The sequence below is a fragment of the Chenopodium album genome, chromosome 14 (assembly GCF_948465745.1).
Source record: "Chenopodium album chromosome 14, dcCheAlbu1.1, whole genome shotgun sequence".
Classification (NCBI taxonomy): Eukaryota; Viridiplantae; Streptophyta; class Magnoliopsida; order Caryophyllales; family Amaranthaceae; genus Chenopodium; species Chenopodium album.
This window is the reverse complement of record NC_137847.1, coordinates 44,878,047-44,904,484: the sequence shown is the minus strand read 5'-3', so window position 1 is coordinate 44,904,484 and position 26,438 is coordinate 44,878,047. Positions and strand designations below refer to the sequence as shown.

General features: G+C 31.3%; 1 protein-coding gene across 1 annotated transcript; it reads right to left on the bottom strand.

Moving 5' to 3' along the window:
- Positions 1 to 4,865: 4,865 nt before the first annotated feature.
- Positions 4,866 to 7,631, bottom strand: LOC145579310 (senescence-specific cysteine protease SAG12-like). The gene is made up of 2 exons (XM_081636559.1): positions 7,193 to 7,631; positions 4,866 to 5,840 (listed from the first exon to the last, which is right to left on the bottom strand). Exons 1-2 carry the CDS (start codon positions 7,629 to 7,631, stop codon positions 5,251 to 5,253), a joined length of 1,029 nt encoding a protein of 342 aa, XP_081492685.1. The 3' UTR covers positions 4,866 to 5,250.
- Between the last annotated feature and the right edge of the window lie 18,807 nt (positions 7,632 to 26,438).

The window sequence follows — 26,438 nt, the reverse complement described above, 5'->3', positions numbered from 1 at the left end:
GAAGCCGTGGAGCTTTGGAGAACCCTAAATTTATGTGTAATGAGAATAAAATTTAGGATAGAACCCTAGACTGAGAAATTGAAACTAGATGATGAAAAAAAAGAAATTAAAATTTTACCTCGGAAACTGCTTCAATGGAGAACGTTGAGTGCACTTCAATGGAAACTGAGAGAGAAAGAAGAGGAAAATACAGCAAGTTAAACTGAGCTGAGGTAGTTTTTTATTTACTTAAGTCTTTTTTTTTTTGAAACATTATTTACTCAAGTGAACTATTAATAAAACTTTCATATTTATTACTCGTATATTCAAGGGAAGTAATTTGGTTTAACAAAAAAAACCTAAAAAAAGGAAAGTCATTTGTGAATGCACCTAAATAAATTAAAAACAAAAAACTATATTAGAATTTCTTTTATTTTCTCTATTGAAATTTTATGAAAATATACTTTGTAATTGTTTAATTGGTATTGATTGAAGCTAAATTCACTTTTTTAAGTTTGATTGGTACGAGTAATAAACATAATTTTCTATAGTGACTTCATCATGCAACTGCTAATATGGATAATACTATAGATTATAGGAATTAAGGTTTTTATAAAACTAATGCATTCTTTAGGTGTCTTTAATAAAATTTCTATTAGTGATATGCACTACGCTAAAATAAATTAATTGAAGTGTGTATTAGAAATAGATCATGTTTATCTTTCAAAAAAAAAAAAAAAAAAAAAAAAATTCATGTTTAAAGGCAAAAATTTTCACAATTTTTTTGCCCCTTTTATGTCATGAAAATTAATCTATTTTATTTTAAATATAGGGACCAAAGTTTATATAAACCAGTGCATTTCTTTGGAGTCTTTTAAAAATTTTCTAATACTGATTAGTGATATACACTTATTGGCGTTATTGTGAAAAAAAAAAAAAAAAAAACAAGCATATTTATAAAGAAAAAGTAATTGTGTATTAGAAATATAAATATATTTGACCTCTAATTTGTATTATGGTTTTGTATAAACTAGTTATACTATGCTATGATTTCCTCTCTATGTCATGACTAGATCTAGCTACAATTTTTTTAAAAATATTTTTAGCAAAAATCGTGGCATAAATATTGTATGGTTGCCACGGAAAAATTATTACTTGTAACACGAGTGTAAAATTTACCACAAAAAAAAAAAACAACTCACGTCACAAATGTAAAGTTTGCCATGGAAAGATAGTTATTCGTGGCACAAATATAAAGTTTGCCAGGGAATAGCGCTACTCGTGGCACAAGTGTGATATTTGCCACGGGAAAATAAATATCGGCATAAATTATTCTTCTTATTCAGATCATAGTTCTATTTCCCGTGGCTAATTCAAATTTTGCCACGAATTTGGAATTCCTGTGCCATAATTCGTGGCACATGTGATGATTTGTTGTAGTGTACTGATATCAGTGGCGGATCCAGGGGGTACACAGAGGTACAACTGTACGCCCATTCTCAAAAAAGAAAAACGTATATTAAGAGCCCAGTTTTCTGTAAAAACAGGTCTCTTAGGTACTGTCAAACAAACTAAGAAGCTGGCGTGTTGTTTATGAAAAGAGACCGCCTAGTTTTCTACTTTAGAAAACTGTTCTCTTTTGTTTGTTACTTTACCAAAATCAGCAATAGGAATAAGCTGCTTTGCGGTACATTTTTTTTTTCCTTTCCTTTTTTATTTTTTGTTATCTAATTGAAAATAGTTTGAACTATGACACGTAGTAATTATTTCTTGCCCTTCATTTTTTTTTTCTTTAAATTTTTGAAAACCTCTTGCCTTCATTTTAATAGTTCAAACTATTATAAAGTATGATGTTTCATACTTTAACATATAACACTATGATTATATCAATTATTTTAAATACTCGTAGTATCTTACTATCTTCAAATATATAATTAATATTCTATGATTGTCTAATAATTTCTCATTATATAAAATAAAAGTTTGTGCATTATAAGCGCTAAATGTGGTATGTTCATCAATATACTTTTAATTTTTTTTCCCTTCCAATATACTTTCATATTTTTGTTGCTATTGATTAATAATAAGTAGTATGCCTTAATTCGAGTACTCGTACATTACTGTGACAAGGAATTACAGTAAGTGTAATTAGTTATACTTTAAGTTATTCCAAATATTTTTTTAGTTTATTTATACGATCGTTGACTTAAAATTAAAATTTGTCTGAGAGTTTTATAAAAGTGTAATTGTATGGCCTTTAATTATATTACTTTGTACTCGCTTTTAATTGTTTGGTTCAATTATGGACAACATTTAAAGAGTGAGGGATACATTCAATGACTAATAAGATGGTGAAAACCATAAATAAATGAAACTTTAGTTTGTCAAGCTTCATATTTTTTAACGAAATGGACTTCATACCCCCATTACCACATTTCTGAATCCACCACTGATTAATATCTATGGAGAATATATCACACATATATTTTCCGATATATCATATCTTTAACACCTAACTTCACATCTCAATTATCTTATTAGATGGTCCCTATAGAAAATTGCTCTTATGGAAATGAGTTTAACAAAATCTTGAAACAAATATCTATATCACTTATCAATCTTTCAATTTTGTCTCAGTACAAAAAACTACATATGATTGCTCCAAGTGGCAACACTTAGACCAAATTTTATTCCAACCAAAAATTTATATTTACCTACAACATTGTATCTCATCTACCCACACAAAAAATTGTATTTCATTTTAAGACTCAAGATAATTTTTAATCATTAATATTTTTCTTAAAGAAAAAATTACTTATAGAATGGTTGATTATAGGGATTAACATGCAATTTTCAAAAATAGTTAAGCAACTATTGGAGCATTTATATAGTTTTAGCCAAACTAGGCAAATTAGCTCTACAAAGCTAATTAGCTTGGGAAAAAAGAATTAAATTCATTTATTTATTTTTACTTGAATTAAGTACTATATATATATATATATATATATATATATATATATATATATATATATATATAAATTTAAAAATACCTTAAACAACTTACTAACCAGAGCACATTATAGCTAGCTTAAAAGAGAAGTAGTTTGAGAATCTTATGTAAGATATTAAGCTAATAAGTGTATAAGCCAACCATTAAAGTTGCTCCTATGGTGATATAATCAATCAAATAGATATAAAAAGAAACAATACTTAGAGCAAAATATTGTAAAATAAAAATATATGAAATTTTGGTACAAAAATATCTAAAAATTAAATTGCAAGTATCTTTATTTCTCTATTGTTTTCATAACGCATTATCCTTGGAAGTTTATCATAAAAAATTTCCTTATTCTCGCAAATCTATTGAAGGTGGAATGTCATAACTAACAAGGTTTTCACACCTTAACTTGTTTGTCATCCAACCATTGAAACATGTGATGAAATTGCCTCTTATAACAAGTTATGAGGAATGGTATTACATACACAGTGATTAAATCAATGAAAGCATATATTGACAACTAATGAAAATATTTTGTTTAATAAAACATTACCATTACACAATTATGTTGAGACGTCCAAATCTCGTGCATATCTCCCTCCTATAAACAAGACTTTGTAAATGTTTGAAAGGATGAGTTATTGCTTAGAATGACCAAAATTTAAAAGAAATGGCGACAAAACAAATGAGTTGAAAATGATAATAATTAGAGAAAACCATTTATTAATTTTAAAGATTATTTATTAACAGAAAAGTATGATTAATTGGAATCTCTTAAATAATATGATTGAATTATTTGGGTGGCAATAATATTTATCTGAATTTCAAATCTAATCAAATTGGAGGAAACTAATTATTTGCTTATTCCTATAAACAAAGTTTTTTTATTTGTTTGTTTCAAATTATTTTCAATATATAGCACTGAAATTTTAAATTAAAATCTAATGCGAAAGTAACTATTCCTTCCGTTTGTTAATTAATTATAGTTTGTAAATATTACCTTAATTTCATTTTATTTGTAATTTTAGAATATTTCTATCTCACAACAAATAATACCACAAAGTTGAATTTTTTTTAAACGAATTAAAGGTAGTATTTTTTTTAATGGGATCGCAATATATTATGCTTATTTTTACTTTATTTCACATAAATTTTATCAACCCACTTCAATTCACTTTGACCATCATTTAATAATTAAACATAATGTGAAGTATACCTAATTACATTAGGTCTCATTAATTAGAATAGTCTCGAATTAAATTTATACAGTATAATTCTTATAATTATACAATTAATGGTCAAATTTTGTACGTTAGCAAACATCTAAATTAAATTAAGGGTCTGTTCATATTTACTGAACTGAGCTGAACTAAACTGAACTGAACTGATTGGAGCTGAACTGAACTGAACTGAACTGATTGGAACTGAACTGAACTGAACTGAATTGAGCTGAAATGAATATTTTATGTGAAATGGAAATTAAGAGCTGAACTGAACTGAACTGAACTGAACTGAACTGATTGGAACTGAACTGAACTGAACTGAACTGATTGGAGCTGAACTGAACTGAACTGAACTGAAATTAAGTAAATATGAACAGGACCTAAAAGATAAAAGAGGAACTACCGTAAAATCTAATATATATATATATATATAAAGGGGAGTTTTTTTCCCAAATTTTTAGAGAGTCACGTAGAATTTAATTTTTTCAGCGCGCCATGTAGGATAATAAATTTTAGTGAAATCCAATTAAATACGAGACTATTAATTTCTTTTAGAATTAAATAATTTAAATGACACGTAAACAAAATTGACGAATGAGATTTCCCAGTTTAAATTAATTAAATATAAAATATTATCTTTTAATATCAGGAATTTTGTCTAAATATATAACAAATTTTAGCACATAAATATATGTATAAAAAAATTATTTTAAAAAATTCAAACAAACCGTACATCACACGGGCTTTATCTAGTAATAATAATAGTAATAATAATAAAAAATAATAATAAAAAAAATTCACATATTTCTTTACATAAGGAATATCAAATTTACAAACAATACGTACATTGCAAACATGTATACACATGCAAGTTGCAACTTCAATTTCAAATTACACATCAGACATCACAAGCCAATTAAAGAACTTCACTAACTGTTTTAGATAGACACTTTAAAGCCATATAAATTACAATTGATTATCCATAATATTATACAACACAATATGATCAATCATGCACATTAATACATAAGTACGAGTACATTTAAATTCCTAAATTGGGTAAGAAGGCTTCATAGCAATACCACAAAGACCTTGTTTAGCACCACCACCTCTCTCAATCCTCATATAACCTTTCTCACCCCATTCTTTTCCCCATGAATTTTTCACCAACCAATACTTACTCCCATCTTTCTCCTCCACTCCATACCCTATCACCGCCACCGCGTGATCAAGCTCCGTCCCGCACTCCCCCTTAAAAACCCCACCGGCATAGAACTGGAAGTCAAACCCTCCCCCTTCTATCCCCACTGATACCGGCTGATGAGCCACGGCTGCTAACAAGGCGTCCTCATTGTTTTCCGGAATATCCTCGTGCCCATGGATAGAGACGGATTTTATGGCCGCTCGCTTTGCATTGCAGGTGCCATCAGTGCCCATGTAAGGGTACTTGGCCTCGGTGGTGAGGCCGCCGTGGCTCTTGATGAACTCGAAGGCGGTGTCCAGTAGACCGCCTTCACAGCCCTCGTCGAATGATGTGTCGCAGTCGACGAGCTCTTGCTCAGAGAGGGAGACTAGTTTGCCTGTTTTGATTTGGTTTAGGCCTTCTATGGATGCTACTGCTGAAAATGCCCAACAACAACCTGTGGGATAATAGAAAGTAGCCAATGAGGTTATTGACGTTGATTTTGATAGTTTTTGTTTTAATAATACTCCCTCTTTCCCAATTTACTTACAATATTTTGTCTGAACACGCTTGTCGATGCACATATTTGATCGTTGATGTTTTTTATTATATATTTATAGGATCTTGCTAACGAGCGCCCCGCGGCGTTAGATAAGGAGTAATTATATTGGTTAAAATGGTATTAAGTTAGGAATGCATGACAAAATCACGCGTCGTTCGATGTAATTAATGTTAATTTTACTCTAATATTTTCACTTTAATTCTCTTATCTACCGCCCCACGAGCGCTCATTAACTTTTGCAATATTTATATAAGTTATAAAAATTTTATATTAAGTAACTACACATTAAAATAGATCTAACAACATCTTACATGATTACATTGATTTTCATATAATAATTAAAAAAAATGGTCAAAGAAAGATGTGTAAATAGTGCAAAAAGTCAAACCGTTGCGATTAATTTGAAATAGAAGGAGTAATTTAATAAATTAAAAACCTGTATTTAATATGAAGTAATAGACTATTACTTCGTATTAAATAAACGTTTTTTCCACCCATGCATAAATCCTAGGTTTTGTATTTGTAAGCTACCAATTTTAATTTGTCATGTACTATCCTCCTGTATTTAATGGGGTTTTAACATATTTTGTCCTACCACTATTTACAAATTAATTTTGAGTATTGCTTATAATTTACCTTTAATGAAAAATTATAGTCATGTGTTCGTATGGGATCTTGTGAATAGTTGAATTAATCTTAGTACATATTTTTTAAATATCAAATTCTTATAACTTTTGCAATTATATATATATATATATATATATATATATATATATATATATATATATATAGTTTCACATTTGCAAAGGTTAAAAAAAAATGGTAATAATATTTTTATGAAATAGAGGTAATAAGAGTTAACCTTGTTTTGTTTTTTGGATGTTGAATTATAGTAAGTTTATTTAAGTGACTATAATGAGAGTGAGGGATAGCTCAAGTGGTTAGAGCTTCCCTCCCGATTCCAGGCGATTCTGAAATCGATTCTCACCCCGCCCTTGTGACTCTCTAAAAACCAAAAAAAAAAAAAAAAAAAAAAAAAAAAAAAAAAAAGTGACTATAATCCGTAATCATAAGAAAATATCATTTTCGTATACATGTTACCTGAAACATTAAGTTACTGACTTTAGATTAAAAAATAAGTCAAATTACATTATGCAAAAATAAACTTCTACACTTATTATTGATGTATGAAATGAAAGCAAAAATTAAATAGGAGGATCGAAGGAAAGGCTTTAAATAATTCTTACCACAATCCTCTTGATTTTTGATAGGAGTAACAGCACCTTTTTTCCTCCAATCCATAGTTAATGAAACACTATTGGTTAAATTTTCATATTTAAAAGATTTTGATTTTGACTTCAAATTAAAATGTTTGGACTGCCTCTTATAACCAGTACGAGAAGCTCTAAACTCCTCGTTAGTTAAGTCAGCAAAAGCATTAACACCTAGGGTAAACCCTCTATTCAATTTATTTGATGCTTCAATACGTTTAACATTTTCATTGAATATCTTAAATCGTTTTGATTTTTCAACCTCGTCTTTGTAGACACGTCCATGAAAATTCATCCATTTTTCGTGTTTCTCGATCATCGATGGCTCATCGTTGAGGAGCCGAGATGAGGCCAAGACAATTCCAAATGAGAAAACAAGGAAAAGTGTCAAACGAAATTGGCTTACAATAGCCATGAAATGATGAAAGTTTATGCTATTTTGGGAATAATATAGTGAAGTGAGAAGTTTAGTTGTTTGTTTGTTACATGATATGATTAATTTTGGATGGGATTATATATAAGCAAAGTTTGATGTGACGTATGGTATAAATCAGATTCCAACGAGTATCATGTTCATGCATGGCACTTCTTCTTAATTAAATTGAGTCACATTCTAATATATTAAGGATTTAATGCAATAATAAAAGTATATAATTATAGAATCTTTAATATTCACACTTTAATTTATTCAACCGTTAAATTAGTATAGGTTCAATTATTCTTTTCCTTCCAAAAGAAAAAAAAAAGCTCAATTATTCTTTAGATTAACAATACTATTCCCATCTTTTCACTTTTATCACATCACATAATAAGGGCCCGTTCACTTCAGCTTAATTTCGGTTCAGTTCAATTCAATTCAGCTCCAATCAATTCAGTTCAGTTCAATTCAGCTCCTAATTTCCTTCTCTCATAAAATATTCATTTCAGCTCAGTTCAGCTCCAATCAGTTCAGTTCAGCTCAATTCAGTAAATGTGAACAAGCCCTAAAAGTTGTCTATACCGATAAGGTCATGGCCTAATGACAAAAACTAAGAACTTGTATAAAATAGGTCCGTTGTCGAATACCCTTCCCCCATTTGTAGTTTGTATTTGCCCTTGTGGTTAATTTGCGAAAATAATAGGGATTGTCTTTAATGATTGATGAATTCACCAAAGATAGCTTTACTTACAACTTTAAGATGAGCATCTCAACTAACAAACTACTCGATTTTTTATATACATGTTCAAACTACTTTTGATTTTTTTATATAAGTAAAATTCAAATCCAATTTTAAGATGGTTACAATAAGTTAGATCCAATCAACCTTGCCATCTTGGAATGACTTTGTCTTCTACATTTATTAGATTATTCAAGCTTTATACCTTAATTTTAGGCCTGAGGTTTCGAAAGCATTTTGTGTGAGACCGGACTCATGTGAGTCTAGTTTATCAAACAAAAGAAACATAATACCTAACCATACTAACCTATTATGTAGGGCTGTCAAACGGGTCGTGTCGTGTCGGATTCGTGTTCGTGTCGATGTTAAACGGGTTGAAAAACCCTTGACTCAAATCTAACCCGTTTATTAAACGGGTTACTCGGGTAACCTTTTACCCACATAGTATGTATATAATACACTAATTAATATTCTATTCAAACATAAAAAAAAGACAGACATCATTAATTCATTAAAGATACTACAACTGTTTAAAGTTAGTGTTTTAGCAAAAAAAAATATACCACAATGGTTTAAAGCTAGTAGTTTTAACAATACAGCCATACATAAGAACCGTCTCAAATTAATCGCTAAATTAAATTTTAAATTTCAAAAGATAAAAATTATAACTTTTTCGCCAAATCAACCACAAAAAAATTACAAAAATGTATAAATGGTGTCTTAGGTAATTTACAAAATTACAAGTTTTGAATAAAAAAAATTGAGTTTTTTTAATACTTGATTAATAGATTATGTGTGTCGGGTCAGGTTGAAGGGTTGTCGTTCAACCCATTTATATAATCGGGTTATGTGTGTCGGTTTTGGGTTAAAGATTTCAACCCAAACATAACCCGTTTAATTTCGTGTCGTGTTCGTGTCGACTCAATTATGTAAACGGGTCGAGAATTCTTGACCCAAACCCGCTTATTTCGTATCCGGTTCGTATCGGGTTATCATGTCATATCAGCTTTTGACAACCCTATTATTATCAAACAAAAGAAACCTAATACCTGACCATACTAACATATTATCAAACAAAAGAAACATAATATCTTACCATACTAACCTATAATCAAACAAAAGAAAACTAATACCTAACTATACTAACCTATTATCAAACTAAGGAAACATTATATCTGAGTAGTATCTGATCATACTAAACTATTATCAAACAAAAGAAACCTAATACCTGATCATAGTAACCTATTATCATACTAAAGAAACATAATACCTGACCATACTAACCTATTATTTTTTCTATTTGCATGGTTGGACTCACGTGAGTCTGACTCACCCAAAACGTTTACATGAGGGTATCCGCTGTATTCATCTATTTTTTCGTAATTAAAATCTTATACAATATAAAGTGTTAATAAATATTTGTACTCGTATTTCTTTTGATTTGAGTAGAGCAAAAGATCATTTGACCTATTCTTTAAACAAAAAATTAGTAATAAGTCATGCAACTTGTACAATTATTATCAAAATTTGTATATAACTAGAAAATTAACACATCTACAATCAAAATAATTTAATTTAAACATATATACTCAAGCACAGTTTTAAATCCATTCCTTTAAATGTGATGCTAGTAATTTTTTAATTGTCGTTCAAAATTAATGTGAACTTACTGTAAATTTTATGGAAGCTGGAACATACTTTAATTTTGAAATTTAAATCTAGGTAGTTTGTTACTCCGTATTATATGCTCCATAATTACCGGTTAGTTATAACTCTTAGAAGAATAATTTGGTTGATTGGAACTTGTTAGTGTCTACGTAACTTGGGGAACATGCTGAATTAGACTTATCTATTGATTCCATTTTGGTCAATCTTCAGTCCATTATCATTAATTAATTACGACTAATTTTTACGCCAATGTAGGACATGCTAACATACTAATTCCACTCATCTACGAATCTACGATTATTATTTACAATTACTATTTCCTTGTTGGACTCCTATAGTGGGCGGTCCAAATATGATAAGCGATAACATTAATGGACTCTCATAGTCATAAGTCTTAATCAATGTCCATTTGAATGGCCTTTACATACTACAAGTCTTTTAACTAGAAAAGTTACATTGGTTCCTTCGATAATTCACATAAGCAGTTGTAAGGGTTACAATAAGTACATAATACAAAGAGGTTAGGAATACAAATAAGTGCATAACGCTTGTGCATATTAACTTTTGAAGATGATGTTCATTTGTGATTTTGTGATCTATGGCCCATTGGTGTGGATGTCGTGATGTTCATTTGTGATTTTGTGATCTATGGCCCATTGGTGTGGATGTCGTGTCTAGTGCTGTCAAATTTCAAACCGAAACCGTTTAACTGCCCGAAACCGACCGACCCAAATGAGAACCGAACCGATTAAAAACCGATTTTTTTTGAAACCGAAAACCGACCCGAACCGTATTTTAGTAAACCCGAAACCGAATCGACCCGAATAATGTTAAACCGTATAAGAACCGAACCCGTCAACAAACCGAACCAAATATAAACCGAACCGAAAGAAAACCGAACCGAAAAAGAACCGAACCGTATCTAACCCGAAACCGGTTCCAACCCGAAACCGTTTAAACTGGAAAAAAAACCGCTTACACCGAACCGTTAGCAAACTGCTACCCGTTTGCACCGAACCATTTAAAAACCGAACTGATTGTAAACCGAACTGGTTATAAACCGAACCGTTTATGAACCAAACCGCTTCTAAATCGAACCGTTTACAATCTTTTTTATATAATTAAATGGATTTTTTATTATTTTTTTAACGGGAATATAATTAAATAGATTAAATGATTAAATAAGAAGCATATAATAACCTAATTGTAAAACAATAATACATTAATACACTAACTCTTATAATCTACTTCGTAATAAACTAGTAAGATCAGTATGACTAAACTTGAAACATAACATAATATGTATTTATAAAATCAATGAGAATTTGTTTATAATATGATGCCTAAATATGAAATGATTCGCGACTTGCCGACTTTATATAAAACTTGTGAACGCAAAAGGTTAGCAAGTACTATCAAATTTCAAACCAAAACCATTTAACTGCCCGAATCCAAACAACTCGATAAACAATTTACTTTTTGAAACCGAAACCGACCCGAACCGTAATTTAGTAAACTTGAAATGGAACCGATATGAATAACGTTAAAGTGGTTAAACCATCGAAGAACCGAACCAGTTATAAACTAAACCGAAAAAGAACCGAACCAGTTAAAAACTGAACCGAAAAAGAACCGAACCAGTTATAAACTGAACCAAAAAAGAACCGAACTGTTTCTAACCCGAAACCGTCTCCAACCCGAAACTGTTTGAACCGGGATAAAAACCGTTTACACCGCACCGTCAACAAACCGCAACCCGTCTGCACCGAACCGTTTACTACCCGGACTGTTTACAACCCGAACCGAATTAAAACCGCTTAAGAATAAACCGAAACCGAATCGAACCGATAACTATTTAAACCGAACCAAAACCGACCCGTGAGACAATTAAACCGATTCCAAACCGACCCGATTAAATACCGAACCGATTTCAAACCGAACCGAAACCGAACTGTCAAACCGTTTTGACAGTGCTAGTCGTGTCATGTCAAGCTTGTGATGAGCTCATGTCGATGGGGTCATATATCGTAGTGGAGAGCCCCTTGTACCTGACTACTTGTCTACCCCATTTTTATTATTGTTAGGGTTGTACACAGTTTGGTTTGGACCGTAACCAAACTAGACCAAACCGCATTTTGACGGTTTGGTTTGGTTTACGGTTTGTAAAATTACGGTTTGGTTTCGATTTTTTAGTAAATACGGTTTGCGGTTTGATTTGGTTTTTCAAAAATTATAAACCAAACCAAACCGTAAGCCGGTAAACCGTATTTTAATATTTATATTTTTAAATAAATTAAAATAATTATTATATATTTTTATAAAAATAAAAAATTTAAAAAACATGAAAAATCAAAAGAAAACTATACGGTCAGACGGTCAGTGGACTGTATACTCATTCTCAATACTTCAAATTCAATAGGTAATTGGTTATGTAACTGGTAATTGGTAATTTTGTCTTCTATATTTCTAATAATGTAATTGGTTATGTAACTAATTATATATAATTTGTGTAATTGGTAATTTTGAGTTCTGGATCTTGTCATGTTGCTGCCAATTTGTTGCCGTTGCCAATTATTAATGACTATAATGTAGTATGAATTTTTTTTTTTTTTTTTTTTTGGACAAATGTATTATGAATGTTATGTATTATATTTATTATGTGTTACTGTGTTAGCACTTGATTAATTGATTGTTATTTTTATTATAACATTGTAGTACAATTTAATCCCTTTGGGTTAAGTATTTAAACTTTATTATAAATTTATTTAGTATTATAAACTGCAAACCAAATCGTACCAAACCGTATTATTACGGTTTGGTTTGGTTTCAATACTAATGTGGTTTAGTTTGGTTTGAAAAATTGACCAATCTGTACGTATTTTGCGGTTTGATTTGGTTTGGACTAAAACCGCACCAAACCAGACCATGTTCACCCCTAATTATTGTTATTATTTAAAGGATAATAATAAATGCAAGCCATCTTATATAAGGCGAAAGAATTGAATATTACAATGGTATGCATTTGGAAATTTATGACAAAACATGAGTCAATCAGTGTATGTAATTAATGCTAAGTTATTGTTAAATTACTTTGTTAGCCTGTCGTTGTTTAGCTTCTTATATACGAAGTAGTACTATATTAGCTTTAAAAGTGCATAATAAAATCACACGTTAATTGATGTATATAATAATTAAATTAATCTTCTTTTTTTGTTTAAAGGCATACTTGGATTGGGGGTAATATATTAAGGGGGTAATAAAAATCAAACTTGAAAAAACATACTCGTAAGTAATTAGAGGTGCTATTGTAGGAGGTATTATGGTAATTACAAACGACATAAGGTAGTTGTACCATGAGGAAAAGAGAGACATGGAGGAATCATTACCCTCAAAATGAGAGTTTTAGTTACACACCCTCCTCTAGTGTAACTATTATCCCCAAAATGAGCTTCTTTTTTCACCTCATACCTTACCATCACTACATAATTATTCTTACAAGCACACCACTGTCTCCTCCTTCCTTATTTACTTTCATTTTGCTTAGTTTGACTTTTTATTACCCTATACATTTCCCTCAATCCAAGCATACTCTAATTGTTAGTTTGGGACCTACCTTGGACCCTAAATTTATCATAAAATATTTTTGGTACAAGTGTAAATTTAGACTTGATCCAAATCTGATCCATTGTTAATAAATCCAAATCCTAAGAATTGCGTATATCTTTTATTAGACTTGATCCAAATCTGATCTATTGCTTCCCTACAGACCACTTCGATAACCACCAATAGGCAATAGCCATTGGAAGTTAACTATAACAAGTGATAAGTTATTACAAGCTAGTGTTCTCTTGGCAAAGAATCACCACACGCTACTTAATTGATGATTATGCAATTTCACATTCAACATGTTATACACACAAACTAATTGATGTAACCATTAAAATCATTAAATTTCATAAATAAATAAATAAATCCATGAAGTTTGGAATTACAGCCACTGAAGTCTGATTCCAAAGACAATTGTAATGACTTAAATTCGTGCAAGTTAAGGTAACGTGATCTTCATCAATTGGTGTCGTTTTAACTAATGGAAAAAATCTGTTCAAAAAAAAAAAAAATAATAATAATTGAAAAAATATACTTCCTCTGTTTTTTTTAGTTGACACCTTTTTAGTATCACGCTTGTCAACGCATGTTTTTAATGATTAATATCTCTAATTATCAACATTGTAAAATTATAAAAAGTGGATATTAATAAAATATACATTAAAACGATTCAAACAAGATCCCCAATGAATATGTTTTATCGTATCTATAAACCACAAAAGCGAGTCAAATTATATTATATGAATAGTGTAAAAGTCAAATGATGTCAACTAAAAAAATTATAATTTAAATACTTCTATTTAAAATGTTTTCTTACATAAGTTTTCCCTCAAAAAAGTGTTTTCTTACGTAAAGTTGTTAATCTTGTCGTCAGAATATGCTACTTAGCCGCAAGTTCTCCTGATTGGCTAAATATGGAGAAAATGCATTGTAAGATTCCTTACTTTAGTGAATCTTAGACTTTGGTAGTGATTAGTAAGGTATCTTTTGAATAGACTCTTCAGTCATAGTGAATAGGTCCTACTCCCTCCATTCTACGATGATGTTCATGTTTGAAAACTTTGACTTTTAAAAGTAAGAGAGAATCTTCTAAAATTTCTCTTAATCTATAAGAACAAATATAGTCATGTGGGGTCTAGTTTAATTCGTCTTGATGAGTACATTATTAATATCTAACTTTTATAATTTTTGCTAATGTGATACTAAAATATTTGCGGTCAAAATAGGTAAAAATTTGCATCGATTTACGTAAGCAGGAACATAATTATGAAACGGAGGGAGTATTTCATTCTAAAACAAATCAAGAATTTATAAATTGGATATGCATGACAAATGTTATATAAACCAATCATAGGTCTCAACAATCAGCTTAAAATTTTGGTTGAATTGGTTTTTCAACATGCTATCAGAGCCACCGTGACATAATCACGTAAAGGTCACGGGTTCGAATACCACGTACCCTCTTTTTAAAATGGAATATTTCGCGCGGGGTATATGAAAGGCACATGCTACATCCACACTAGAGTATAAAACATATTATTAACCATCAGCTTAAGGTTTTGTTTGAGTTGGTCCTTTAACATGGTATTAAAAGCCAACATGACACAAAGGTCACAAGCTTGTCAACGTGACACAAAGGTCACAAGCTTAATTAATTTTAATTCTGTAAAATTAAATTCAGTTCAGTAAATATAATTTTAGCTCAATAAAAACGATTCTATTTCAATAAAAATCAATAACTTTAAAAAAGAAATAAAATAAAGAAACATAAAAAAATAATTTTAGTTCAGTTTAAATAATTTCAATTCAATAAAATAATTTAAGTTCAGCCAAAATAAGGTGAAGTGAGCAGGTTGTTCATTTTTTTAATACACAACGTAAAATATTTTAAAGATATGCAAAATTATTCTAGTTGAGTGTATATGGAAAAAACATGATTGTCAAACTGTAAAGAATATATTGTATGTTTTAGATTGTTTTCTTAAAAATTTTGCAAAGTTTTTTTTTTTGTATGAATTAAAAAAAAGGGTGGTCAAATAGGAAGGTTATATTTAAATAAATATATATAAAAGTATTACAAACTACAAGTGTTACTAGCTCTCCTAATACAAGGAGAATACATTAAACTAAAGTACTTCCCTATTTGATCTTGCTGGCTTGAATAATCTGCCATTTTCCTTTGAGCATACGACAAGGAACACCCCATTATAATTATGTATTCCACTTTCTTTTGAACTTGGAGAATGTACTGGAGGACGACGAACAAACAAATTCTGGCAAACATATAAACAAGCTGAAAAGGACACCAAGTGCCTATAACATTAAGTAAATGGGGCGAAAAAACAAAGCGATTAGGGTTTAACAACACGAACTGAATCACCGATTCAAGTGATTCGATACCTTTAACTGTGGGTACCATTGATCCCTTCTCAAGGAAGAAGACCATTGACATACTATAAACCTCCAAAATTGTCTTTCGAAGGCTCCCAAACATTTCATTTTGGGGAGGAGTGTTAAGATAGGTATTTTTTAAAGTAGTAGATTGAAAATCCACTACCAAGTTCAAACAAAGGACATCAAGGGATGACCTTCTAAAAAAATTTCGACTAAGAAAATCGAAAGAGGAAACAAACAACAAACTACAAACCCTGACCAACCCTATGAACCAAAACATACCATAACAATGGCAAATTCCCCGCAAAACCATAACTCGCAAATCTAAAATTCTACACAGGAGTAGGACATACCTCGTTAAATCCCCCAAATAACTTGACAAACCCCAATTAAAACAAAGAGAATTGCATCCAAGATCACCAAACTCATAGCACAGACCCATTAAAGTAGGGAAAACAAAAACCTAACCGACATAAACAAGAAAAGCCATAAAACAAGCAAGAAAACAACCAACTATCACCATCCTCCAATTGCAGCCTTCACCGTGAAGGTCATCGACTTACATCACCGGCGGCAAGACAACCAAGAGATGAACCCGTACATTGTTTCACGAAATGGTAAATAGAGGAAAGGCACGAGAATAAAGCCCAACACAAGAAAACAAACAAACCCTAGCTCTAACTTTACCTTTGCCAACTCGATCTTTCTGATCACACGTAGTCGGCGGCATTAGACTTAGCCGTTGAATCTTGTTTCGTCAACGAAACCTTAAACCCAAAATAAAAAAAAATGACCTTCTTACCCTCCAAAATCAATTCACAAAGCTGATTGTACTTTAATAAAAACTCAGAATAACAACTTGAAAAATTTTACGGCGAGAAGAGGTTAGAACTAAGCGGAGTTTGAAGCCCTTCGAGGAGCCTGGTTCCGCTTCAACTTCACCGCTAGAAAAAGAGATTAAGAAAACCTAAATTAAAGGAAGAGGAACCCACCGGAGAACCGGTCGCGGCGCCGGAACTCCGGTGAGTTCTAGGTTTCAGGGGGGAGGTGTTTCTTTTTAGAGGAGAGAGAACAGAGCACTTTCGTAGCAGAGCTTGGGGACTTCCTATTCACATTTTTCGATATGTTGTTTTAGTTATTTCATAAGTTTGAGGAATAGAAAAAAAAGGTGGTTTTGGAGGGAAATAGCAACACCAGAAAGAGACACGTGTTATTTCCAGTATTTGTTTTAGTATTATATTATTAATTATTGATTGAAGTATAGTTAATATGAGAAAAATAATTAAAAAAAAAAAAGTTGTGTAAGTAGGTTGTGATCGAGGGAAAGTAGGTCGTTGGGCTACTACCCTAATCAAATTAGAAATTTATATACCTAAACTTACACCAAACTAGTTAGGGGCAAGTACAGGGTCGAACCACGAAGACTAAGTGTATCAATTTATGCTAATTAAACTAGTAGGATGGTCGTGATGTAGAGAGAGGTACAACAAAACACTACTTAGAGCAAACAACGAAAACTAGGGAAAGTGGAATCCAATTACATCAATGCATTCAACAACAAAATTGCAATTAGATGAAAATGATCTCAATTAGGAACGATCAACACACTCAACTCACTCCCGTGCAATTAAGCATGTTAAATATCCTACTAAGCTAATTCACTCCTATGCAACTAACCTAGCATAGGCATGGAAGAATTTAGACTCTCAAACAACTCACTTCCGCACAATTGATTGAAAGCACTATTAAGAACATATAATCAATTAGCTAGAAAGATTCTAATCCATATAAGCATCATCCACACACATTAATCAAGAGCCAATTGCATACTAATCACAATCAATTATTCAATTCATCAACATAATCTTCATCCATTTCCCTAGAGCAAAATCTAAGCTAACATGATAAACAAAAACATAGAAAACAAGCTAAAATAAGAATTAAAGCAAGAATCAAACTAGAAAACTAATCAACTACTCAAATCAACAAATAATTAAGCAAAAACAAGAATTAATAAAAGCAATAAAGATGAGAGAAAGTTAGAAAGGCTCATTGAATATATGAAAAGAGAGTCCACAAATTGCTTCTTTAACCTCTCAAACTCCATGGAAATCCAACCTTTCTCTCTCTAAAACTACTCCTAATCTAGAGAGAGAAAATCCTAATCTAACCCTAATCCTCATTAGAGGAGAGAGAAAAAAGTAAAAATCTGAATATTTGGATGATCCTAGTCTCAAGGAGGTCGTACAATATATATACCTCCTGAAAAACGGAAGAAAATCGAAGCTAAAATGTGAGAAAAAACCTAGAATGACGCGCCCGCGGGCCTCACAGCCGCGCTGGCGGTGGCTAGGGAGCCGCGCCAGCAGGGTCCCTGGCCGCACCCGCGGGTGGCCATCTCTATTTGCTGGAGTTGTTGGGAACGTAGAGGGGGTCGCGCCCGCGGGTGGCTGCTGTTGCGGTGCGCTGCTCGTGGTTGCTCGATAATGCTTCTTGATGATGCTCGTTCTCGCGGTGATGCTCATTACTTGCTTCTTAGCTTTCTTTGCTTCAATGCTTTTTCTCATGAAATTCCCGGCCTTCTCTCGAGTCATAAATATCGAGGAACATGCAAAGTACCTAGACAAATTGACCAAGAAAGGAAATAGTGAAAGATCACTTCAAAAAGCACGCAAAACAAGCTAGAAATCGAGCAAAAAGCATATTATTGCAAACTAAGGCCTAAAAGCATAAACTGAAGCATTATTAACTAAAACGAGACTAAAAGGACAAGAAATACGAGAAGGACCAAAAGAAACCTAAAACAAAGGGAGAAAGACGCCCTAAATTGTGTCATAAATGACACTTATCAAATTCCCCCAAGATTAACTCTTGCTCGTCCTTGAGAAAGACAAAGACAAAAGAGAAAAGGAGAAACATTTATTCAAACAAGACTAACATACCTAAGAGGATGGGAATGTACACTAACTCACTTTCGTAGGAATCACGGTCAATTTTAACATCAAAAGAAAAGCCCTTTAAACTCCAAAGTCGCCTATGAGGACGAGTGTAATGCTCTCGTGAGGGTTTCCTAAGAGCTTAACCCACAACTCTAGACAAAAACCAAGGCAAGGCAATAAAACCAAAAGAACACTACTACAAAAATGACCAAAGGAACTGTAACACCCCCAAATTACTCTCCAATAATAATGATACTAATATAATTAAGAGAGTAGTTTAGGAGCAATACCGCCACGTGATAACGTAAGGCTTTTAAAAACAGAGACTTGCAACGGAAGAAATACATCTTAGCTTTCATTAATTAATTGAAAATAGAAATAGTTTTTGAAACATAAATCTTCATGATACTCATACTAATTCATAACAGTGAATCTAGACTAAGTGATTTTGCCCTTCGTCCCCGATGCAACATTTAGCTCACGTTGACTCGTCGCCATCACCTATCTACTCATCATAAATGATAAGTAGGGCCAAGCCAAAACAAAAGAGAAATACGCGTTAGCAAAATGCTAAGTACATATAAGTGCTAAATACGTAAATTAATTTAGTTGATTAACATTTTCCTTCGAAATATATAATTCTCATGAAAACATGGTTATTCAAACTTTCCATAGACAAGATTTCATATTTTGGAAAACATCCAAAATTTATAATTCTCTAAAGTATTTTCCAATAAAGGTTGGATAATCAACCATTTCATAAACAATTTTCCCAACCTAAGTGTGCACACCCCTCAAGCTAGTAACTCATTTACATAGTCTATACTCGAGGAAAGACTAGATCATACAAAGCTCATAGTCTTATCATTTATCTCCACATAGTGGGAGTCAAGAAAATCCAATAAACACCTTTGATAAATCAATCTTCCAATTCCCATGTATGGGATGATTAAAATAATAACATTTCCTTTTTAAACAATTTAGTAAGCCAAGTAAGTTTACAACCAAGCTTATAAAGCATTTAAATATCAAACAATCGTTTTTATTAAAACAAGCTTACACGATTTATTTTATAAACATTCATAAATCATTGGTAAACATTCAAACATAATTCATCATTAAAAACATAAAACACATTTATGAATAAAATCACATCGTTAAATATCTAGCCACGAATACGTACCTTGATCTTTTCACACAAGTACGAAACTCCTAATTACGAACTTGAAATCCCCCCTACAATAACCAATAACTCTTATTCAATAACTCTTCAACAATAAACCCAAAGACATAGAACACAAACTCTAATCTTGTTGTGCATGAACAACTTAAATATTAATTACGTCCTTTTTATAAAATTAATACTTTTATAAATAAATCTTTAGTAATAATCAATAATAATAATAATAATAATAGTAATAATAATAGTAGTAGTAGTATTAGTAGTAGTAGTAGTAGTATTAGTAGTAGTAGTAGTAGTAGTAGTAGTAGTAGTAGTAGTAGTAGTAGTAATAATAATAATAATAAGGAAAAATTGGCCGCAACAACACCAACTATGACAAAGGTGCGTGTAGCAGCACAACCTTTTAAGGGTGCGGTTTACAGCACAAACTATGTAATTGGGTGCACATATTAGCATAAATGACACTAATGAACTAAGGTTGCATGGAAAAAAGTGGAATCTTTATTATTTTATATAATTGTTTAAACATTATTTAAACATATATGATTTTCCATCATGCGTAACTAAATTAGCCTTACCTTTTTTTTTTTTTTTTCATTTAAGCATTTCTTGACCTCCACCATTATATTAAGCGGATTCCTTAAAAAAAAAATTGTGCTATTATTTTCCTTTGTTCGCTTCTCCAATTACTATTTCTAATATTGATCTCACATGATTGACTTAGTTTCCTATCCCTTTCCACCTAGTTAAATACTAAATTGATAAATAAAATAAAAAATAAAAAATAAAATCATTTAAATACCTTTATTCTACAAGATTTCAGGATACATAGGTAACTTTCTAAATACTAATATCAAAACCCACAAAGTGATTTCAAATACTTAATTCAAAAAATAATTTTAGAGTTGGATTTTAGGATATGTCAAATTGATTTTTTTGTTTTTGATGTACAACACTTAAATTGTGGAGGTTAAGAGAGAATTAATTTAAAGGGAAAAAATTAATTATAATGGAAGAGGAAACTAAGTCAATCATCACATGAGATGTAAAAAAAGTAATTGAAGAAACAAACGATAGAAAATAATGGCGAAAACTTTTTGAAATAATTCAATTTAATGGTTATTTAATTACATGTGATGGAAAATGGAAAATTAAGTAGAATGAAATTAATCAAAAATATTTTTAAACAAAAAGGCATTAAAAATATTTAAGATTTCACTTTTAGAAGAAATCTACATTTTGCCAATGTCATTTATGTTGTTATGTGCACCCAAGTGCATAGTTTGTGATGTTGAGTGCACCCTTGAAAGGTTGTGCTGCTACACGCACCTTTGTCATAGTTGGTGTTGTTGTGGCCAATTTTTCCTAATAATAATAAGTAAGAAGTAGTAGTAGTAGTGCATAGTAGCATATAAGTAATAATAATAAGTAAAGAAAATAATAATTGTTTTCAATCAATTACCCCAAAATAGAAGTGTTTAGGAGAAGGCCCACTTACTTTTAATTAGTTTTGGTGGGTTTTGTATCAAATAAATGAACTAATTAAAAGACCAAATTAATCATTATTTTTTTTTTTGGTTTTGGTATGTTTGTACAGGAACTACGAAGGAGGTGTTGTGAGTTGGTGGGGTGGCTGGCTGGGCAGCAGGGGCGGCGGTGGTGCGCCGGCGAGGTGGAGGTGGTGCGGCTGGTGGCTCGCGGCCAGGTGGTGGTGGTGTGGTCGGTGGTGGCGCGGAGGAGAGAGAAAGAGGAAAAAAAATGTGTTTTGGGTATTTTAATTTGCTGAAATTTTGGGAGTATACTTTGCTAATGAATTTGTTCAAGATCCCTGCTCTATTTATAGGGAAAATTAGGGATTAAAATAAGATTAAAGGTTGTAACTTTAATTTGCAATTGGTTGTTTTGGAGGTGAAACTTTGAATTGCAATTGGTTAATTTGGAGGTGAAATCTAATGGTTGGGAGCAAGTTTGATAATGGTGATGGAGTAGATGAGTTGTGGAGGGTGAGGGTGAATGTAGTCAGAAATTATAGTTGGGAGAGGTGTTAGTTGGAAAAAGCTAACTTGATGAAGCTTTCATGGAGGAATGGAGAAGATGAACGTAGTTGGTGGTGATTGGGGATGAAATTTTATTTTTTTTTCCTTTTTTTTTTGGCTAAAATTGTGAGTTGGGTTGTTAATATCAATTGGGCTTGTAAGTACTCATATGGGTTAGAATAAATGGCTTACTTACCCAAACTATGTTCATGAAATAAGGCTCATATTTAAAATGATAATTTTATAATTAGAGTTTAGGAAATTATGTACAACTTCTAATTAAAAATTCACTTGAAAGTTGTAATATGTTTATAGGAAAAATTAATAATTTAATAATCTGAACATCTTAAGAAAATATTTTATAAGCGTATAGGAAAATTATTCGTCCATTTTTATAAACGGGATTATAAGATCCGAAATAAGACATACTTATGCTTAATAATTATAATTAATAATAATTAAATTGGTTTAAAAATTAGGGGTATTACAGGAACCACTCTAAAGGCACCATATAAATTAAATTACCGATTTCTTAGATTAAGTAACCTAGTTAAGAGAAATCCGGTTTCTTATGTAAAACTAAGGAACCGCAAACCTTGAAATATGGTCTCTTAGTGTTTATTTGATATTTTAAATCTTAAAAGAATTACTTAATTGAAAACCTAATTTATCGCGTAAAACAATAAACCACCCACCTCCCCCTTTAAAGAGTAAAATCAGTTCTTCATTTAACTTCTCAACTACCTCTAAAATCCCTAGATCTCTATATTGCACGGTTTCACCTCTACCATTTATCAGTTTTTTACTCATCGGTTTCTCAGTTAAAAAATTGCTTGTTCTTCAATTTTATTTATATTTTCAAGCAATTGTTGTGATTTCTTCCATCCTCGTCTAATTCTCGCCGTGGCTTCATATTCGCCGTCGTCTGCTCGTCGTGCCGCCTGATTTGCCATCACCTACTCGCCGTGCTATCATACCACCCTTTTCTTTTCATCATCTTAAATGGGTAAGTGTATAATATTTTTCCGACTAATTTAATCATTTTTCATTGAATATTTTTCTTTCTATTTCAAATTCGCTTAATCTGTGAAATTAAAAACTATAAAGTAATTAATTTCTTGGTGAACTTTGAACTGTGTGTTTGATTCAATATCCATTCAATTTTAAAAAGAAGTACGGATAAAACCTAGGTACTCCGTATTAATCAGGTTGCCTCAGTGAATTTTAACTGTAGATCTTTTTTGAATTAAAATTGTATTGCTGCAATGATTTAAATATTTGATTTTTTTGCAAGTTTATATGATAATACATATTATATATTATGTAATTTTACAGTGAAATGGATCCAAATAAAAAGGGCATGCATATGTGCAGTTGAAGGCAGTAATGAAGCGAAGCGAATTGCTAAGTGATTGAATGTTTATGGTGGAGGTTGGAAATTTGTAATTAGAGACTTAGAGTATTAATTAATAGTTGATTTAAAAAATTGAATTAAGTCATTTTTTTTTGGTTTTATGTCACCGAATACTTATGAAATGGATGTATTTTGATTTGATTGTGCTTTGATATTTACATATTCATTATAAATTTGTAATTGGGATATCTTTTTGTAATTAAGATTCCATTTTTCCATTTTTCTTTATCAAAATTTGATCACGTGCATAGCAACAAATTTGATCCAGCTTTATTATAATTTTTTTTAAAAATATATAAAGGGGCAAAGAGACCGGTTATCTATGTACATTGGTCTCTTTGACTTTATCAAGAAACCTGTAAGCAATGATGCACGATGCCTTTGTCTAAATTATTTTATGCTTTTATTGGGAGCTAAGAGACCGCTTATTAGGAAGAACAGGTCTCTTTGCATAATCTAAGACACCGGGAAAAAATAAGATCTCTTATGCTAAGAGACCTACTAAGCACTAGACCTTTTGCGGTTTCTTAGGGACTTTTTGACCGGTTTCTTAGCCTAATTTTGTAGTAGTGGAAAAAGAAACATAAAAAGAAAGAAAAAAAAAACACAAGTTCATATTTGGATAATGTAGACACCAAATTGTGTCTCCCCAAAAACCAAACCCAGTGATGAGTATTTTTCATGTCATTGATATCGAACAAAGTGAAATGTTGGAATGTCTCGTGAATTCTTCTATTTTCTAAAATGTTTTAACAAAAATAATTCATTTCTGTTTTCGAAAATCATTCATTTCGTATCTTATTTATGAAAAACATACAAAACAGTTTAGTTTGGTACATGATAAGGGTCCAATAATAGTGTATTTGGATGGGGCTTGAAAAGACATTTCTAACGATATATTATAAGCCCAATTCCGATGAATAATGAGGAAGTTATGGCCAAAATACTAAACTGAGCCCAAACCGGATTTTACCTACGATCCAATGATCATGTGGAGGGTCCAAAAGCTTTAATCCCATTCCTAAACCAATTAGGATTAATTAGAATCTTTTATTAGTTTCTAAAAGATATTAATTATCCTTTTTGAAAAGATAAGATCAAAGAGTTTGAAATTAAATAAAACTTTCCTTTTTTAAGTCCTAATTCTATTCGAAATGAAAGACGCTCAAAGATGATCAGATATTATTTTCATGCCTCATAATTTTTATACAAGTTTTATATGGTTGGATAGATATTAAAATTATCTTTCCAATGATATATTATAATATTAATTCCAAGCAATAACGAAAAAGATATGAAAGAAATACGAAACTCTATCCAAAACTGACACCCTTCCACTATTTCGGCCATATCTTTTATTATACAAAATATTTTAATCTGGTTCTAATTGGGTTGAAAAGTAGACTTCAAGAGCTTTCTAAAAACATATTATATTCCTTATTTGGACTTTTGGATCAAAAGATATGATAAAAACAAAATCCGCAAAAAACTGTTCCATCGCGAAACGATGGCCCCATCGCGTCGCGATGGACCCTATCAACCCTATCGCGCCGCGATGGCTATGCGACAGAACTAATTTTATTCCGATTTGAATTCTAACTCTTTTCTAATCATTTTCGGATGTTTTTCTCTATAAATAGGGTCGATATTCCTCATTTTCAAAGGAATCAACAATCATCATCTCTTCTCTCTCTAATAGCTAAAACTTATTCTTTCTTTCTCCTTCTTTCTAAGCCTAACCTTTTCAAAATACAATATTCCTCATTCATGAGACTTAGACACACCTAGCCAAACTCAAAGTTGTCTTTGCCCTAGACGTGAAAAGTTGATAATTTCTGAGGGTTTAGTCCCAAATCCCTATTTCAATTATTTAAATCAATTATTTGATTTAATATTTTCATTGAAGTTACTAACGTGTGTATTGTTTTGGTAGAAAGAGATATGAGGCAACAAAGTAAGTTGTTTTATTGCTATATTTTTATAGAAAGCATGCTTAAATTATATTAATTCCTAGTATCATGTTAGGATGTTATGTATTGCTTTATAGTATTATGTTTAGGTTGCTTCCTATTTTCTTCTATCATGTTAGTATCATGTTAGGGTTAAAGCTTTGATCTTTAATGTTTAGTGACATGCTAAGATTTGTTATTAATCTTGTTAGTATCATACCTAGGATCTTGCTAATATTATTATGCTTTGTTGAGATTAAGATTGTTATGATGATGATTTGTTGTTAATATTATTATTTGCTTGATATATTATTGTTATTGCTTGATCACGCGCTCTCTTGCAGGTTTAAAGGGAATTTGTACTTGAAATCACGTTTAATAAGATAATTAATAATTTTGTTTAGGCTAATGTGATTTTAATTCAAGTGATCGCCAATAATAGTTTTGTTTGTGCATTAATATTCAACCAACATAGTAAACAGGCTTAGGGTTAATATATTGATTGTATGTTTGTCAGAAAGCGCACATGAATATGAGAAGAATAAAGTAGAGGCCTATTTTTAGGGCAGGTTTAATCTCTTTTAGGTTGGATTTGTACTTTCATCCCCAAATATCCAGTCATGGTTCCAGACCACTATGGAGTTAGCGATCTCATAGATTGTGAAGGGGTGTAACCTTCACCCTGTAAACAGTTTACAAGTTCCTAAAACTTATTTGCGACTCTTTTGCTCTAGCTTCCTTCCCTTTGGATGCCACTATGCTTAAGTGTATGATCACAGTGGGGCTCAAGTGTGGGATGCTTGAAATATTCCCTACAGTTTTTTGGCGACTCCACTGGGGAGGATTTCTATTTTAATTCCTAAAATTTATTTTGGC